Source organism: Rissa tridactyla, chromosome 1, assembly GCF_028500815.1.
Source record: "Rissa tridactyla isolate bRisTri1 chromosome 1, bRisTri1.patW.cur.20221130, whole genome shotgun sequence".
Classification (NCBI taxonomy): Eukaryota; Metazoa; Chordata; class Aves; order Charadriiformes; family Laridae; genus Rissa; species Rissa tridactyla.
This window is the reverse complement of record NC_071466.1, coordinates 215,985,532-216,003,837: the sequence shown is the minus strand read 5'-3', so window position 1 is coordinate 216,003,837 and position 18,306 is coordinate 215,985,532. Positions and strand designations below refer to the sequence as shown.

The following is an 18,306-nucleotide window of genomic DNA, read 5'->3' as shown; positions in this document are numbered from 1 at the left end:
AATCTATGTTGATTTACACCAACTGAGCATTTGCCCCACTGAGTGCCAACAGCCAAAAGCCACCGCTCTTTAAAGAATAATTTATTCCACAATTTGGATCCTAGATTGGAAAGAAGAGGGGGGGTGAAGTCTGCAGTCCATTTCCCAGAAGCGTGGGTTGTTTGCTCCAGTTCCATCTTACCCAGACCACCAAACCATCCCTCAAACTTTGCTTCTGGTTCATATTTTCTTCACAGAATAGTATGTGAGATGGGGGAGGCCAAGCCCAGTCAGCATGCCGGATTCGTGGAAATCTGCGTGGCTGAGTGCAAACCAGAGTTCATGGCCAGGTCTTCACAGCTCTACTACTTTATGGTAAGCTCCCATGAGAAGTTGTCCTTGGCCCTGAAGGTCCTTGGGCCTTGTTTCACTTTGCTGCATCTATCCATTGTCCTTGACCATATTCAGCCTCTGCGCTCTTCACTGCTGTCCAGAGAACACCAATTTGTTCCTTCCAATTCCTTTCGAAATCTCGTTATGAGCAAAAATAGCCTGCCTAATTAATGTTTTAACAATCTAATAATAGTCCAAATTATTAGTCCAGTTTCAGTTACATACAGCCATGGTCCAAATTAGTACAGAAAATCCTCATTAATAGTTAAAAATGCCATATAGGAAAGAGAAAAGAAAAAGGAAAAGAAAAAAAAAGGGAAAAAAACTTTCCTTGGATCTTACTTTTCCCGGGTGTGATGGTCACCCTACCAGCATCATTCCAGGCCCTACAATAGAAGGCACCAGTGTCCTACAGAGGAAACATTGGGGTTGCCACTAGTCATTACCACTCTGAGCTCTTCAGCGGGAGAAGTGTGATGTCCATGGTGCAGTTTCTTCCTTCATTCTTGGGACCACCTGGGGGTGTCTTCATCCCCCCCTCTCCCCACCCCCTGCTCCCTTGTCCCCGGTCCCCAGCCCCACTGGCAGAGCTGCCCAGCGCCCAGCCTGGCCACACAAAGGGCTGGTGTTTGCTGGGCAGTGCCTGCCCGGGGCGGCAGCCCTTGGCCATGCAGGGTGTCCCCAGCGCTGAGCTCAGGCAGGTCAGGCACGAGCCTTTGGCCATGGGACACTTGTGATCAGAGGGACACCCAGCTCAGGGCACGGCAAGCCTGGAGGTGTTGGGTCAGTGCAAAGTCCATGGCCTTCTGCTAGCAAGGACAAAAATTCCCATTTACTGGGCCACAGGCAGTCACCACAGCAGTGACAGGTGCTTCTGCAAGATGTAGCATTCAAAGGGTGTTTCCTTTAGGTAGTCTTCTGCGTGTCTAGGAGAAGCAGTGCTGCACCCCAGCAGCACTATATCAGGAGGGACCATTTCACCAGGCAGGCTGCAGGTGAGCTGCAGAGTATGACTGGAGCTCAGTGCAATTGGGCAACTGTTTTGGATGCTCCATGGCCTAAGCAAGATTGAACTTCAGTTAGCTTTTAAGGGTGATGCCTGCACACATAAGTAAGGGTGGGATCCCACTGCAATGCTCATGCTTGGAGGGAGAGGCTCAGGAGCAAATATCTGGTCTCAGGGTTGTGGTTGGCCAAGCCCAGCAGCACTTGGGTTGTTACCCTCAGCTCAGCCCAGGTCTCTCTCAAGACTCAGATACAGGCCAGACATAAGTCCTAGATGTTCTTCTGAGTGTGCAGCTCTCCATGGGATTGGATGCCATAAATACCAACACCCTGGTTTGTTTTATATACCTTCCTCCTTCCTCCTGGCAGCGGGATGGATAGGTGGTTTGGAAAGAGGACTTAGCCATGAGGAATTTGGGGATGACGTCAAAAGTCCCTAGGGATGGTGAGTGGTGGGATCTCATGCACAACTTCCACTCACTTCCCTGCAGCAGGCAGTACCCCTGAAAGAAGGAGATTCCTGCATCTCCGGCCCCACATGTGAGATATGTCCCAAGAAGACGAGGAAAGGGATTCCTATTTTGAGTGGCCACTCTTCGTAGGCTGCCTGGAGCCAGCGATGTCTGCTGATGGCACTCAGTGAGCAGCCACGCTCCCCTTTTTAGAGAGACTGCTGGGGTTGGCAACTTGGCTTGCTACACCGTCTGTCAGGGACATCAGCCTGCAAATCATTCAGAGGGGCTCTGGGCCTGATTCTGCACTGGTACAAGTTCAGCCTGAGGTTGTCACTTTGCCAAAGAAGAGTTGTGCAGAACCCAGCATATGTTGTACACTTGACTTGTTTTTTTGCTCCACTCTCCCCCTTTCTCCCGATGCTCCTTGTCCAAGAGACCTGCTTATTCCTCTAAGGCCCCTTGCTGGGGACATGCAAGCATTGCCTGGCCTTGGTCTCTGCAGATTTGTGCAGGTTTGAGATGAGAGGGTCTCTTTGTTCCCATCAAAAGCTCTTGGCTCCTGCAAGGGAATGGGTCTTTTCTGAAATTATTCACATGCCTGAGCATTTTTTTATGGTAAAGGAAACTGGTAATAAAAGCAAATATCTTAGATTTCTCCCTTGAGCTACAGGAATTTCTCTATTCTCTGTATTTTCTGATGTCACTCAGGTGCTACAGGGGTGGGGGCAAAGAAACACCTTGAGAGATAACCCCCACTAGGCAGACAGAAGGGCTTTTTCCAGGACATTACACTTCAGCGTGTCACCTTTGCTACTCTTGGAATTACTGTCTGATTTTGATCATGCGTGTCCATCTGTGACAGCCTTTCCCTCCGCTTGCTGGCTTTCCGGATGCCAGCTACCCCAGCCGTGCATGAGCGTGAAGTCAACAGGGTTTTCTCCACTGAGTACCTCGATACCTTTGTGCTAGACAGAAAAAAATACAGACGCTCTCCAGCCTGCCCATCATATGCCCTCTCCCGTGTCTATGAAAGCTCCCTTGCTTTCATAGCGGGAGCTGTGTTTGTTGGCACGGCTTGGCTTCCTCCAAAGCTTCTGCCAGGAGGGTAGAGATGTTATTGCAGGCATCACAACATGCCTTGGCATCCTGCAACGGTGGGTGGCAGCTTTAAGGGAAGGAAGATGTTGGAAAACTTAAGGAAGGGCATTGCAAGGGAGATAAATGTTGCTTTCTGACGCCTAGTAAATCCTCTGGAAAATTGCTTTTCAAAAGGTTTGAAAGAAAACACGGTCAAATTTGGCCAACAGCTTCAGTCTTCCCCTCTCCTGCGAGAAATGGAAGAGATGATATTTTGAACTCAACAGAGTGTTTAATTTCAGTGTTTTAAAAAGGAGGTAGCTTAGTTTAGAGATGCTAGAACAGTTGTTCTCCACATTTCTAACCAGAACTTTTAAATTCAAAATGCTGTTAGTTTGTTTTAAGCTCATCTATGACCAAAAATGCAAATTGCATTAGAGAGATCAATAAGCCAAAAGGGAAACAAAGCACTTGGTTGCAGGCTGAAATGAAATTTATGATGATCTAAATGAAAATAATATTTTTTTAAGTTGTTCATTTTGTTGCTATGATTATTGCCATGGTCTTTCAATGCAAAAAAATTTCCCTTCACTTTTCAATTCAGATGCTGAAGCAAGTTTGCCTTTGTTCTGGATTTGGATGGGGATATTATGGCTCAGTGCGGGTGATGTGGGCTACTCTGACTACATCTGTTCTGGGTCTGCTAAGATCCTTGTCCCAGGAGAACATTTGCAACAGGTCTCCCTTCCATCTTTCCCATCATGCTGCTACTGTTATCATAGAATCATAGAATGGTTTGGGTTGGAAGGGACCTTAAAGATCGTCAAGTTCCAACCCCCCTGCCATGGGCAGGGACACTCCCACTGGACCAGGTGGCTCCAAGCCCCGTCCAACCTGGCCTTGAACACCTCCAGGGATGGGGAAGCCACAGCTTCTCTGGCTAGCTTGCTCCAGTGCCTCACCACCCTCACAGGAAATAATTTCTTCCTGCTATTCAATCTAAATCTACTCTTCTTCAGTTTGAAACAGCTACCCCTTGTCCTATCATTACACTCCCTGATAAAGAGTCCCTCCCCATTCTTCCTGTAGGCCCCCTTTAGGTACTGGAAGGGGCTCTAAGGTCTCCCTGGAGCCTTCTCTTCTCCAGGCTGAACAACCCCAACTCTCTCATCCTGTCCTCATAGCAGAGGTGCTCCAGCCGTCTGGTCATCTTCATGGCCTATAGAAAGGAAACCCAGGTGCACAAGCTGTGTCTGAGTCACTTCTTGCTCTGCCCTTGTCCCCAGGAGGAATGAAGTGGGAACCAAGGTCTTGACATGTACCATGAGGTCAGTTTAGACACAGCTCTGATGGCAACTTCTCTGTGGAGCGCTTGCATGGAGGAGGCACTGCAGGAAAGTAAAGGGTTGAGGGGCAGAGGAAATTAGGCAAGTCTCTAGAAAGGTACAGAAGACTTCCTGGCCTCTTTCCCTCATTGTCACTGTCCACTTCAGCTTATTCCAGATCCACTAGACCCCCTTGCATTTTCCATCACCTTTCACCAGCAAGGAAATGGTAAACAGACCGGAGGCTGAGTTTTACTGCAAACATGCCGTGCAATATTTATGAAGGCCACTGTGAATAATTAATGGTTTATCTCAACTTTGAAAACGTAGCCACAAACCCTTTTGTAAGATTGGCATGAGACAGGGCAGTGCTTTGCCAAGGACTATTACTGGTGTAGTTCTGGTCTGCGAGGATCCTCAGAAGGGCTTGGGCAGTTTATCTACCCATCGAGAAGTTGGACAAGGGCTTTGGGTCTTTAACTCAAGTGTCCCTTTCTGGTTTGTAAAGCACCAACTGTTTGTAAAGCACCTACCAGTGTCGTTGTGTAGGCTATGTGCATCAAGTTGGTTATTCTCAACCCGTTTTCTCCCAGGTGGGCGGTCACCTCCCAGCAGCAGTCATCTTCTTGCATTTTTTATTCCAATAATATCTGTTAGAGAGTATTCTCCCCCAAGAAAATATAAGAAACAGGGCATTTATTGTTGCTTAGTTTCTTCTTTCTTCTTGCATATCCTCCCAACCTTTAGCAATTAATAGGTGCGGGACTTCTTGAGGCAAAACAGTTTCCAAACTATCCTGTCAAAACCAGGCGAGTTTAAACACAAGAAGTGTCCAGCTCTGACAATAGATTTTTCTACAGAGCCGTCTGTCTGATTTTCATGTTCAGCTCTTTCTCCAAGTGGTAGCTTCATTTTGAACGAAAGCAAAGTGGAAACCTTGCCACTGTTTTTCAAAATGATTAGCCAGAGGGGGACAGGAACAGAGAGGACTGCATGCGTGTGAAAGAGGGAGCTGTGGTGTGTGTCAGGTGGTTTTATAAACATGGATTAATGGTCTCTAAAACTCAATAAGGTGACTGCGTGATGTACCTTCTTGTTCAGAGCAGCTGAGGAGAGCTTCAAGCATTTGTGTCATCATTCTTAAAGAGAGGGGGAAAAAAATAATCTTCATTTAAATGCATATAGTAGCTTTTCACTTGGGACTGAGTGGAAAGTTTTTCTATTAAAATGCAAATGAAAGAATAAACTGTAACTCCAAATTTCTCCCTGAAAATGGATGTCTCCTCTCTGCATTGTGGTTACAGGGTGATCTGTGCCTTCAGAGTGCAAGTATTTTATCTTGATTTTGGGAAGAAGGGAGAGCAGGAGAATGAGAAAAAGAGGTTTGAGATTTGGAGCCCCTAAAGGAATTGTGCCCCTTTTTGATATATTAACACAGCGCTGTGTTATGTTTGGAAAAGAGACTCAGAAAATCAAAAGAAAAAGGAAAAAGGTCTGGACAGTGCTCCTTTTGTGGCTGTAATATTTCAGAGTACATCTCACCATAAGCGCCGCTGTGCTGTATTGGTGCAGGACACTCATGCAGTACTAGACTGCCTCGGCACCCAAGTCTGATAAAAAGAGAAAGATTTGAGGTCATACCTTGGGCATGTAGGAGAGGCAAAACACGAGCTCAGATGCTCTGCTGAACCACAGCTCTCCTCCTTCCCAGGGAAAAAGCCCATGAGCACAGGGGGAGGTTTTAGGCATCTCTCTGGAGCTACACAGCAGGTCCTATTCCCTTGTCAGATCAACAGGATTTAGAGTAATCTTTTCAGGATCCGATCATTTTCATCATTTGTGAGCTCCACAGTTTGGAGCCAGTTCAAGACCCAGGTTATCTTGCGAAGGTGGTGTTGCACAATGGCAAATAGACACCTGAGCCGTGTCAAATGAGTCAAATGGCTCCAGCTGCTCCAGATATGGAATTGCCTTTGGAAGAGCATTTCTGAGTGGGTATAAGGGCAGGCCAGATTTTGCAAGGGTGAGGAGACTAGACTTGGGGTTAGGTCTGAATTCATCCCAACAAACTCGGCATTCAAGCAGGGTGTCTATGGTAGGACTGGTGACATCTTAGGCTCCTCTATTGGCCTGAAGATATGGTCATCTTCTGAAATCCAGCTAGCATGTTATTAACCCCTGGGGGTGCCTACGTTTCTCCAGCACTAAAAGGAGAGAGGGAAGCTACCTCCGCTCCTCTGCTGTGTTTTCAACATGACCCTTTGCCTTCACAGACTCTGACACTCTCTGATCTCAAGCCGAAGCGGGGACCAGTGTCGGGTGGCACCCAGGTGACAATTACAGGCAACAACCTCAATGCGGGTAGCAATGTCATCGTGACCTTTGGGCGACAGCCCTGCCTCTTCTACAGGTACAGATGAGTCCTTCCTACTGTATGTGCCCAAGTCTGAAATATGTGAGCAGTTATAGTCAAGAGACTTCTTCTGCAGCCCAGACACCCTGTCCCCCAAGTGCCTCGTTTGCCTGTGGCCGTGTCTATTCAGCAATGGGACTTTTTCATTCTGCACTGTACGCAACCTTAGTGTGTGTGTTTTGGGGTGGGAGAATAGGATTTATTTGTTTTGATTCGTGTTTGATGTGTTTTTTTCTATGGCCCCTTGTCAAATTTCACTACAATTCTCCACGGTCCTATGCTGTGCTACTTGCTCTGGGAGTACATCGTTTAAAAGATTCATTTTCATGTCCTTGCTTTAGCAGAGACGACAAAGAAAATCTGACAACATCAGTTTTAAGTATTAAAACACCTCCCTTTTATCCCAGAATGGTCCTGTAGTGCTAAGAAATGGATGATTTGCAACATTTCAGCTCTGGGTTGGCTCCTGTTCAATTGCAGTTCAGAGAGGCTTAATGTCAGTGTTACCTGCTGAATGTTCCCTGATCCCTGTGAGAATGAGCCTGAATCCCGTTCCCAGGGGCTCCTGCAGCTCAAAACTCCCCAGCGCAACACATTTTGCTGCCAGTATCGGTGGAGGCTGAAGATGAAGTTGGCACATTTCTCCCAGCCTGTCCTTGGCAGAAGAAGGGCCCATTCACAGGAGACCTGAGACCACTGCCTTGGGGCAATGCCCTTGCCTCTCCTGGCTGTGGGGAACCTGTTTAGCTGCCTGTCATGACTGTGGCGTGATCCAGCATCTATAATTCAGGAGGGTGAAGTCACAGCTTGTGATTAAAAAAGCCAAGTGGGAACCATAGCTGCTTGGGGTTGGTTACCGAAGAGACTGGCGAGTTTTAGGAGGGATGGAGCATGGTCTTTCAGGGTGTTGCAGTCAGTGAAGGTGAGTGCCATGCTGCAAGGGAAGGATGCACCCTGCTTTATCATTTCTAGGAGTGTAAGGTGAGGCTGAGGGTGTTTGGAACCTGGCTTTTTGGCTCTTTATGGAAGGTAAGAGCCACTGCAAAATTCAGACCTGGAGCTGGTTTTGAAGCCTACCCAAAAGGAAAGCTTTACACAGAATTCTCTTTGGGTATGATCATAAAATGCTTCCCACTACATTAGCACCTCCCATGCAAAGGTCCCAGGCACGCTGCAAACTGCACTTAAAGAAGGCTTACAGTCCTAACGCAGGGTAAACTTTATTATCCCAGACGGGAAAGCTGAGGTGCAAACACTCCTTTTTATGAGCTGCTGCTGCATGGGTCTGCAGGCAGGAAGGAAACAACCATCAAGTGTTTAATCCCACAGAAATACTTCTGGGGAGAGGTCTGGTTTGGACTTCTCTTGGGGTTCAGTTTTCACTCTGAGACCTGAGAAATTATGGCTCTTGTGGTTTTATTTAAACTAGTGAAAAGGCAATGTCATTTCCTCAGATAAAGGTGTCACACTATTCACAGCATATTCCTGTGGTGGTGAGTTTCGTCACTTCACAGTGCATAGGTTGAGGTGACAGAACATAAGAGTAAGTAGCTGGGCTCTTTTTGGCACCATTTGTTTTGCTGCTGGTAGCACCTGGTTTACATTTGCTTCTGCTCACAGGAGATCCACCAAGCACATTGTCTGTAACACCACTGCCTCAGATGAAGGCTTTGAGAAGGTGAAGGTGTCCGTGAGAGTGGACAAGGCCAAGATACATCAGGAGTTGCAATATGAATATGTAGAGGATCCAACCATCCTGAGGATTGAGCCTGAGTGGAGCATCTTCAGGTAAGCATTCCGTGGACACCCCCTACCACCTCCCGTGGTTTTCTAATGCAGCACTGGGGTGCTCATATTGGTCCCTGATACAGAAAAGTACTTTCCAAGCATTGTGTTCACTAAGAAATAGATTTGTCCAGAGCTACTTCCCAGAGCCCAAGAGCATGAGGGCTGGTGGACTTGCCTCCTGGGAAGAGTAAAAGGCCAGCAGTGCATTATGCATTCATCGTAACACCTTGGGTGCTCCATGTGTATCTGTGCTCATGTGTACCCCAGGACAACATTTCCACAGAGTTTACTGAGGGATGGGCAGGAGCAGGGTCCTTTCTCCAAACAAACTCCATGTGGTCCAAACCTAAATGATCCTGCACCCCACCTTCACTAGCAGAGAAAGGTTCCTGGCTTAATGCAGCAATATCCAGCTGCCAATGCTCACCAGAAGCTTGCCTTGGAGTCTTCAAGCTTTATTTACAAAGGTAGGTGCAGCAAGTCTCCAACCTAGTCTTGAAGCTCTCCTTCTTTATTGCAGCCCAGGGTTTAGCCCCAGCACTGGGATGCTCCCTGTCTGAGTAATATTACAGATCACTGGGGCTGGTTAAACTACACAGTTGTATCCATAAATGCTGCAATTCCTAGTGCTTCTGGTCTTTCTGACTGTCTTTCAGGCCTCATTGGGCTGAGTCCACAGCTTTGCATGGCAGCAGGACCAGTCATTGATCTTTTAAACCCAGGCATAAATGTCAGAACTGTGCTTAGAGAAACGAATCTCCTTGGGTGTGAAAGCAGCAATTCCTACTTTTCCCACAGCCTTCATGGACTTGCTGGTTTAGGACTAAGCCTTGCTTGTTTCACTGTGGTGCCTGAAAGCCCCAGGGCTGTCTCCTGAGATGAAACACAAAGAGAGACCTGGTCCCTGCCCTCTCAAACAGCCTTCCTCCTCGTTAGGCATCCCTTTTTCTCTTCACCCCATTGATGCTGCTTTGGTGAATTCAGAGGGTTCACATGAAGGTGTCTGAGAGGAGCATTTGCCCTGGTTGTGGAAGGCATCAAAGCTCTCAGAAGCCTGCAGAAATGGCCTCGGGAAGAGAGAAATTGGTCATTAAATGCACTGGTATTTCCTTGAAAAGATACAAAATAAGAAATCTTAGTCTCCCCTCATTCATCGGTGGCAGCTCTCTGCTTCCCTGTCAAACTGGACTGATTGGAGTATCTGGGGATTAGGAGCAGGGCTTGTAAATCCCCCCACTTCAGCTCCCATCCAGAAGATGTTTTCACAAATCAATTAGTGCCTTTAATTACCGTGAAGGAATTTGCCGATTTAGCCGGATTGAATCTTTGCACATTGGGCTTGAAGCTTTAGTGTCTGGATTTTCCGTTTGGGGTTTTTATTTTCAGTCAGAGTTCAGGTTATCAGTGAAATGAGAAATCGCTTTACTCCCTTCCTTATTAAAGTGAGTTCAGTGCTGGTTAAAAGGTGCAAGATTGACAGCCTGGGAGAATGAATTACCCTATTATCCCCAGGAAAGTTGCAGCCTGGGGATTTTCCTCTGCCTGGCCTCAGGTCTGGCTGGGAGGTGAGAGGAGAAGTTCTCCAGAGCCCGTTTGCTCTTTGGTTTCTCTGCTGAAGCTGCCAGCAGGAGATGAAGAAGCAGCTAAGGAGATGCTTCAGGTGTATTGGCAAAGCTTTGCCAAGGCCGGGGGTGCAGAGACTCTGCATCCTGTTGCTTGCTGCCTCGGACCTCCCATCCCACCTCCCAGCATAAAGAAAATTAAGAAGTGCTTGCTTAGTGGCTATGTACCTGCTAGGATGGATGACTAGGACTCTACCAGTCTCATCGTTCAGGTACAACCTCTACCCTTTGCTTTCTTCAGTGTCTCTGAAATGAGAAAGCACCCACTTGAGCATTAAAGGGTGCCTAATTTTAACCAGACCTACCCACTTTCATCCTCTTTCTTATAGAATCATAAAATCATAGAATTGCCTAGGTTGGAAGGGACCTTTCAGATCATCTAGTCCCACCATCAACCTAACTCTGACAAAAACCGTCACTAAACCATATCTCTAAGCATCATGTCTACCCGCCTTTTGAATACTCTGGGGATGATGCCTCAACCGCTTCCCTGGGCAGCCCGTTCCAATGCTTAACCCTTTCAGTGTAAAAATTTTTCCTAATATCCAATCTAAACCTCTCCTGGCGCAACTTGAGGCCGTTTCCTCTTGTCCTGTCACCTGTTACTTGTACACTTTTGAAACACTCCCAACATGCATAATCTTGGAGGAGGGCACAGAGAGAGAAGATGCAAAATCCAGCATTACTGCTGTGGCTCAGGGTGTCAGGGACAGTTTTAAGCGCTATAACTCTTAGCTGTGGAGCTCCATCCAGCAGCTCATAATGGAGACGAGTGTTAGAGTAAGGCCTCCACACAGAGTTGGATGAAAGCGCAGCCAGCTCCAGCCCTGAGAATCAAGCAAGAAATAAGTTAATCAAGACACGTGGATCTGGAGATAGACTGAGGAGGCTGTTCCTCAGTATATTTGTTATGCGGTATGATTCATTACAGCAAATCCACTGTGCTTCTCTGATTCATCACTCCTGGCTGTGGGGCTAAGCTGTTTTGAGGGATAGATGATTGCTACTAAACCAGCTTTGCAAAATTAGCAAATGAATGTACCGAGCCTGGCTTAAAACCTTCTCAAGTGCCATTTTCCAAGACAATAAAGGAAAGATTACTGCTAATTTACTCCCATAGCCAAAAAAAAAAAAAAAAAAAAAAGTAACGCTGGGCTGGCAGGTAACTAGAATTTTATGAGGCTCCATTAATACTTTTGATCTGGGTTTGATTTGAGTTACATCCAGCAATTATCTGACTCTGGAGCTAGAAAATTATGCTCGGGGTTTTTGGGACAATAAGGAGTTAAATTAAGAAAGCTGGTAGTCTTGGCACCTCTGTTGTTTTTGCTGGGCAGCAGCAGCGTGTCTCCAGGCTCTGATCCAACCTGGGCGAGAAGTGGCTGTGACCATGAATTCACCTGCAAACACAAAAGGCAGTGGCTGGTGGTTTTCATGCACAGGCAAACAACAGTTGTATTTCCTTGATTTGCAAGCCAGAGAGGGTTTTGGGGTGATTTAGTGTCTTCAGCAAACACAACTGCTTTGGCTTTGTTTTTCAAAGAAAAGGCCCCTCTCTGATCTGGTGCTGTGGCTGTGCTTAATAACTGTGGTCTGAGCCTGCAAGCTTGGTTTCCAACCCAAATACAGAATTTTTAACACATGGGTTTAAAACTGTGTGCACAGACTTGGTTGATTAAATAAAAGGATTTATGTATATATACGCACACTCATATATCTGTATGTATGCGCACACATTTGATACCCCTGGAACATGTAAAACTTTCAGCTGAGCAAAGATACAAAATCCCTTCCAGTTTGAATCAGCAGAGATTCTTCATAATAATAAATAATAGTAAAAATTATAAAGGCCCACATCCAAAAATCCAGAAGAACCAGGAGAGCAGAGAAAGAACAACTTGTCTTATACACTTCTCTTATGCTGAGTTTCTGCTGAGTGAGATAAGGAATACTTAACGTGAAGCTGAATTTTTGGGGAGAGGGTATTTTTTTCTGTAAGGCTGGGAGGGGATCCTCTGTTGTAAGAGGATATGTGACTTCAGAAGAGATCCCCTGTGCATTCAGGAGAGCTCAACCATCCAAGCGGATTTTATGGAAATGGCAAAATGTGCTTTTGTCCCATAAAATTTCCCATCAGAAATTTCCCATCACAACTGATGGTTTCAGACAGCAAGAACTTGAGATGCTCTGCAAAACTCAAGGTCAAGTGTTGTCCTAACCGTGGATCAGTTCATACAAGCATTGCTTGAATGAAAGACCATAAGGAACCTCTCAGAGAAGGGTCACAGGAGCACCTACCAAAAGATGTGGTTGTGACAATGTTCTTTGGCAGAGCTCATATCTTCAAATTTACAGGTTTCTTGGTCACATAGGCTATGCTTAAACTAGTAAGTACTTAATTCAGGTCTATTCTTTGGTCCTGAAGCCAGCGAGCATGCATAGCCCTCATCCATACCACCAATCATCTTTCCTCCTTATAAGACAGTTTAGCTTCCTCTCCCCTGCTTGTTGGGAGTGCTCCCTGGCCCTTGCTATCCCTTGAACCATGACCAGGCATAGCCTGGGGTGCTGCTAACACCTTATCGGCATCGATGGCCTCCAGCCAGTGTTTGAGCTGGTGTCCTGGCCGTTTGGCTTATCAGTGTGGGTGTAAATAAAGGGGCTGAAGCACAGCCCCAGCTCGCTGCAGTCAGTTCACTGAGACCCAATAGCTACACTGCTCAGCAGAGATGTATATCTGCATTCATTCCTACCTGCCCCATCTGATTAATAATGGAAGATAAATGAGGAACGTGGGAAACAAAGGTCAGAAATGGAGGAGATCTGTTGGTCAATACAGGCTTCTTCTTCCAGCATGTTGGTTCCCTGGTGTTTTCTCATTTATAATGCGCTCGTCTCACCTTTCATGTGTGCGTAGGTTTACCTGGAGGCAGGAAAGGGGTTCTGAGCTCTCTTTTCCCAATCCCACTGATTTCCGCGTGACCTCCCATTCTCAGCAGAACACTCCGGGAAACAAATTGCAGCCTGGACAGTTTCCAAGGGAAGTTATGGAGGCAGGTGCTGAAACTGATGTGAGCGCTTCTCACCCTGGGAAACCCTTAGAGACGGGGCTGTCCGTTGATGACATTTTCTCATCCTGCCCTGGCTGTGTGAGCCCTGGCAGCTGAAGGTTTTTTGTTTTCTCAGATTACTCTTCCCCCTTCAGCCCTTGCATCATGTTGCCTCCGCCACTGTGCTGCAAAGGGAGAGCTCACCCTGGTAGAGCAATGCTGTTTCAATTCGGGATGGCCAAAGATGCCCATGGTGAACCCTTCCCCTTGATGCGGCGTTCAGGGCCAACCCATGCATCAGCTCCTACTGAAGCCTGGGAATGCTCCTTTGCAGTTTCCTTCCTCCCTTCTGTCCGCTCCCTGAAGTCCCACAAACAGCACTGCTGGCTGCAGCTGGAGGAGGCAAAGGAAAGGAAAGAAGGGTGTTTCTGAAAGCTGTTTCCTTCTGCCCTTCTAATCCACACTCGTGAGACCCCACCTGCAGTACCGTGTCCAGCCCAACATAAGAAGGACATGGACCTGTTGGAGCGGGTCCAGAGGAGGCCATGAAGACGACCAGAGGGCTGGAGCCCCTCTGCTGTGAGGACAGGCTGAGAGAGTTGGGGGGGTTCAGCCTGGAGAAGAGAAGGCTCCGAGGAGACCTTCCAGCCCCTAAAGGGGCTACAGGAAAGTTGGGGAGGGACTCTGGATCAGGGAGTGTAGCAATAGGATGAAGGGTAATGGAATTAAACTGCAAGAGGGGAGATTTAGATTAGATATCAGGAAGAAATTCTTTCCTGTGAGGGTGGTGAGCCCCTGGCCCAGGTTGCCCAGAGAAGCTGTGGCTGCCCCATCTCTGGAGGGGTTCAAGGCCAGGTTGGACGGGGCTTGGAGCAACCTGGGCTGGTGGGAGGTGTCCCTGCCCAGGGCAGGGAGGTTGCAACTGGATGATCTTTAAGGTCCCTTCCAACCTAAACCATTGTATGATTTTATGATAGTGATTGCAGGGAATGAAAGGGCTCTGTCTACATCTCCCCATCTTAAGCTGGGCTGAGAGAGATGTTATAAAAGTGAGAAAATCTACCAGATGCAGGGTCATGGCTCGTATGAATTGGCTTTCTCGGGAAATCAGTCCTTGTCTGAGCAAAGGGAGTCAGTGACTGGAAAGCTTGGTTCTGTCATATGTTGGATCTAACACATGTGGCAGAGCTTATCTGCCTGGGTGACCAAACGGAAACCAAGAAAACGCTTTATGCACACCAAGGCTGAAGACTTTGTCTCTTTCTTCTAGATGCTGCAGGACCAGGTTCCCTGACAGCACTGAAGTGTGTTCACTGGGGTGACATTATCTTATTCAGTGTGCTGTTTTTATAGCAGGTTTAATATGCAAGATGAGACTACAGCCTTCAGTGAAGGTAGCATTGAGTCCTCAAGAGCTGCTTGCACAGGACAGTATCTATGAGGGGTTTTTGGGCTCCCTTCCTTAAGTGATAAAGGAAATATAGTCTGTGGGTCATTCTGAAGAGCCCCTGTTAAATTTCCCACTATTCTTCTCATTACTGAAGCTTGTGATTGCTGAGCCCTAACAATGAAAAACACCCAGATGTTGCTTGATGTGACAGTTTTAGCAAGCATGTGTTTTTACTTATTTCTCCCCTTATGAATGAATGAAAAATTATTTACTTTGTTTTGTTTTTCCTTCCCTTCCGATGGGACTGTGAGATGGGGTCAGACATTTTGCAATCAACATTTAGGAACGCAGATCACCTGTTGCTGGTGCAATCAGTCTTGATATCTATCAGCTGGGTTCATGCTTTTCTTCCATTTCTTCTTCTCTAGTGGCAACACACCCATTGCTGTGTGGGGAACTCACCTAGACCTCATCCAAAACCCTCAGATCCGAGCAAAGCATGGTGGAAAGGAACATGTCAACGTGAGTATGCCTGCTGAGCTGGGAAGGGGACATGTCCAAGGTGGTGATAGGGGTTGGCTAACAGCCCTGGAGGTTTAAAACTCCTATTGCATCCAGAAAAGAGGGCGCAACTTGCTTTCAGAAAGGTTACCCGATCCATGCTCCATAGATTACCCTATCCAGTGCTCCATAAAGGATCACTGGACCAAAGAGGGAACAGAGAGAGGCGTTGTGAAGAGTCATTCAGCCTGTTTCTTCTATTAGCTCAAGGATACCTGTCCTCTCTCTTGGCCCACGTATAACCTGTTATGTATCAGCCATGCCTGTGCGTAAGTAGACCCAAATTCAAGTTGTTAATGGGGTGTGCTGGGATCAGGAGGGACTGTGAATAATACTCTGGGGTACTACTGTGAACACTCCCTGGTCTATTTGGGATCCTGAAGAGTGTATCCAGGTTTAACTGGTTAGATTCACAGCCTAATTTAACTCTCAGTGACCACTGAGGAGTCAGAAAGATCTTTGTGGAGGCCAGCAGAGCTTTATCAAGGCCTGGGAGGACAATTTACTCAGAAGGAGACAATTACCAGTTGCTGCTGAGCAGCTCCAGGCAGATCTGAAAAGGTGAGAGTTTAGCACCTCCAATTAGGAGACTCAGGAACAGGCAGCACCTGCTGGCACCTACGGTAGGTTGGGGGATGAGGCCATGCAACAGCATCCGAAAAGGTGTTGGCTGTGTATGGGCACTTCCTTGGGAGCATCCCAGAAGAAGAAGCTCCAAAAGTAAAAAATACAGAGGGACTAGTTGGAGTGGTGGCAGAAAGTTCGGATCCTCCGTGTTTCTCAGATTTTAAGATAAATCCATGGGCTTTCCACCCAAGGCTCTCAAAGCACTTCACAGACATTTAAAATCATCTACTGCCACATGACTAGTAGTGAAACTGTGGTAGGTCCAAAAAGATAATGGAGGAATATATGGTGTAGATTGAGACACCTAAATTTTGGTCTTATCCCAGCTCTGCCACGAACTAATATCTCCCTTCATAAAGCCAAATCTAAAGTAATTTTGTCACCACTCACACCCCATCAGATTCAGGAAATATCTGTTGAGATTGGTTTCTGAATCTGATGTGAATCTCGACTGACAATGTCCCAGTCCCTCATGAACTCTGGGAAAACCCTGGTCCGACTGATTATGCATATCCATAGGTGTGTTTTTGTAATGTAGTTGTATTTCCTGGTACAGCGCAGCTGAACACTTATTTAGCTTTCCTGCAGAATTAGAAGCCTGCATGACTTCATCTTATTCTTCCAGCAGACTCCAGCTCTTGCCTGACACAGTGGTCTCAAACAATCATGCCATTGTGCAGATGATGAAGCCTATTCATCATCTCACACATGTTCATGTAGAACTGCCCATCGGTTTTGCGCTGGGAAGTACTCCGATGCCTTTTCCTTGTAAGAGCTGTTACAGCAGAGAACATCTGACTGACTTTACAATACAAAACCAGCTGGCCCAAGTAACTTCTTTCTCTATTGATTTGAACCAAAGCAAAATTAGCACTTGAGCTATGCTAGCTGTGATGATGAGTGTGCTTTCAGTGCTGGAGGTATCAGACTAGTTTGGAGAAGATTCTCATATCAGGCACGGCTGGGATCCCCCAGAGCTGGTGCTGTTTCCCCGTAGGTCCTGTTGGTTCCTGGTGAGACCATTGTGCTAGCAACCATGATATAGAAAGATGAAGACTCAGATCCTGATTTTCAACCAGACATCTAATTCCTAGTCATTTAAAGTGAAAGGGTAAAACTCCTTTTGCAATCTGTTACCCATTTCTCAAATACACAAAAAAGCAGGTCTTTGGCAGGGCTGGAACCAAACTTCAGGGTCTCCTGAAATCTACCTCGTAGTCTTCATCTCTCCAGCTTCCTGGGCTTCGTTTCAGGTAACCTGATGCTCACACAGGAATCTTGGGCACAACTGAACATCCACTGCATGTGCATTTTTGGAGTGATCCCCAGAGTGTGAGAGCTGATTGCAGGGTGGTAGTGAGGCTTTAACTAGTTTCGGCTGTATTTAAAAAAAAAAAAAAAAAAAAAAGGGGGGGGTGTGGTGGGGGGAGAAATTTCTTTTCCAGAAGGAAATTAGTTTAGGGGAAGATGCTGACACTGGCAACCTCAGAGGCTGAGCTCCCTCAGGGAAGAGGGACAGGATGCCCAATCGCAGTGCAAATTGCTCCACACACCTGCCCCAGAAAAGCTTTCCTAATCCCTTCCCAGCCTTGATTGCGTGCTGAGTATAGGGAATGTTTTGAAGCAGTGGAGCACCAGTCTGTCTGATGATGACCAAAGAGGTCTGGTCCTCCCTGTCCTCCGGCAGTAGGTGGGCTAGCATTTCACTGGCAGGTATCTGCCCACGAGGAGGGCTGGGGGCATTTGCCATAAACTCTACTTGTGTTGTGTTTCTTTCTCCAGAACTGCGAGGTGCAGAACAGCACAGAGATGACCTGCCAGGCTCCAGCGCTGGCTGTTGACCCCAATCACCAATCTGAGCTTGCTGAGCGTCCAGAGGAGTTTGGCTTCATTCTTGACAACGTGCAGTCCCTGCTTATCCTCAACAAAACCAACTTCACCTACTACCCAAATCCCATTTTTGAGGTTTTCAATCCCTCGGGGATCCTGGAGCTGAAGCCAGGAAGTCCCATCATACTGAAGGTGAGATGGGGACCAAGGCCTGGATGAGGAAGGACAAACACATGCTGCCTATTGCCTCTCTGTGTCTGCCAGCACCCCAGAAATCATAGTGGCATCCTGATTGCATCCCAGAAATTTCCTTCACTCGCTGCACCTACCACATTGCATCATATTGGGGTCACCACCTGCAGACACAAATCACTGCTCAGCATCTGCCAATACCCACAACTAAAAAATATAAACTCCTGCCGCAGCTACCTGCGTACAGCATAAATTTGTACCCTCTTTTGCTCACCAGAGAAGAACATTTTCTACCACTGCAACAGGGCTGGCAATTAAATACCCAAGTCTATTTCTTTCTTGGGTTTTCAAGACCTTCCTCTTGCCCCTGGTTAAATCCTACACCATTCCTTTGTCATTTCTGTAATCTGCGTAGCAATACAGGGAAGGAATTCTGTGTTTGAACGTTTCCATATCAACACTTGTATGTGGTGCATGTGCAAAGAAATGATTTGTGGAATACCTTCTTGTATGTTTGGAAAGGGGCCTATTTTACTTGCCTGAATATGCTTTGTGAGGGCCTGTTTGTACAAGATTTATATGCGACGTTTCTCCTTTAG

At 46.8% G+C, this 18,306-nt stretch overlaps 1 protein-coding gene across 3 annotated transcripts in view; it reads left to right on the top strand.

The window, feature by feature from the left end:
• PLXNA4 (plexin A4) overlaps positions 1–18,306 on the top strand; it is a 477,975-nt gene that overhangs the window by 400,475 nt on the left and 59,194 nt on the right. For all 3 annotated transcript variants that reach the window (XM_054221427.1, XM_054221409.1, XM_054221417.1), the window contains exons 14-18: positions 237–354; positions 6,508–6,644; positions 8,268–8,435; positions 14,926–15,019; positions 17,468–17,707. In XM_054221427.1, the coding sequence (XP_054077402.1) occupies positions 237–354; positions 6,508–6,644; positions 8,268–8,435; positions 14,926–15,019; positions 17,468–17,707 (757 nt within the window). The remainder of the gene's footprint in view (positions 1–236; positions 355–6,507; positions 6,645–8,267; positions 8,436–14,925; positions 15,020–17,467; positions 17,708–18,306) is intronic.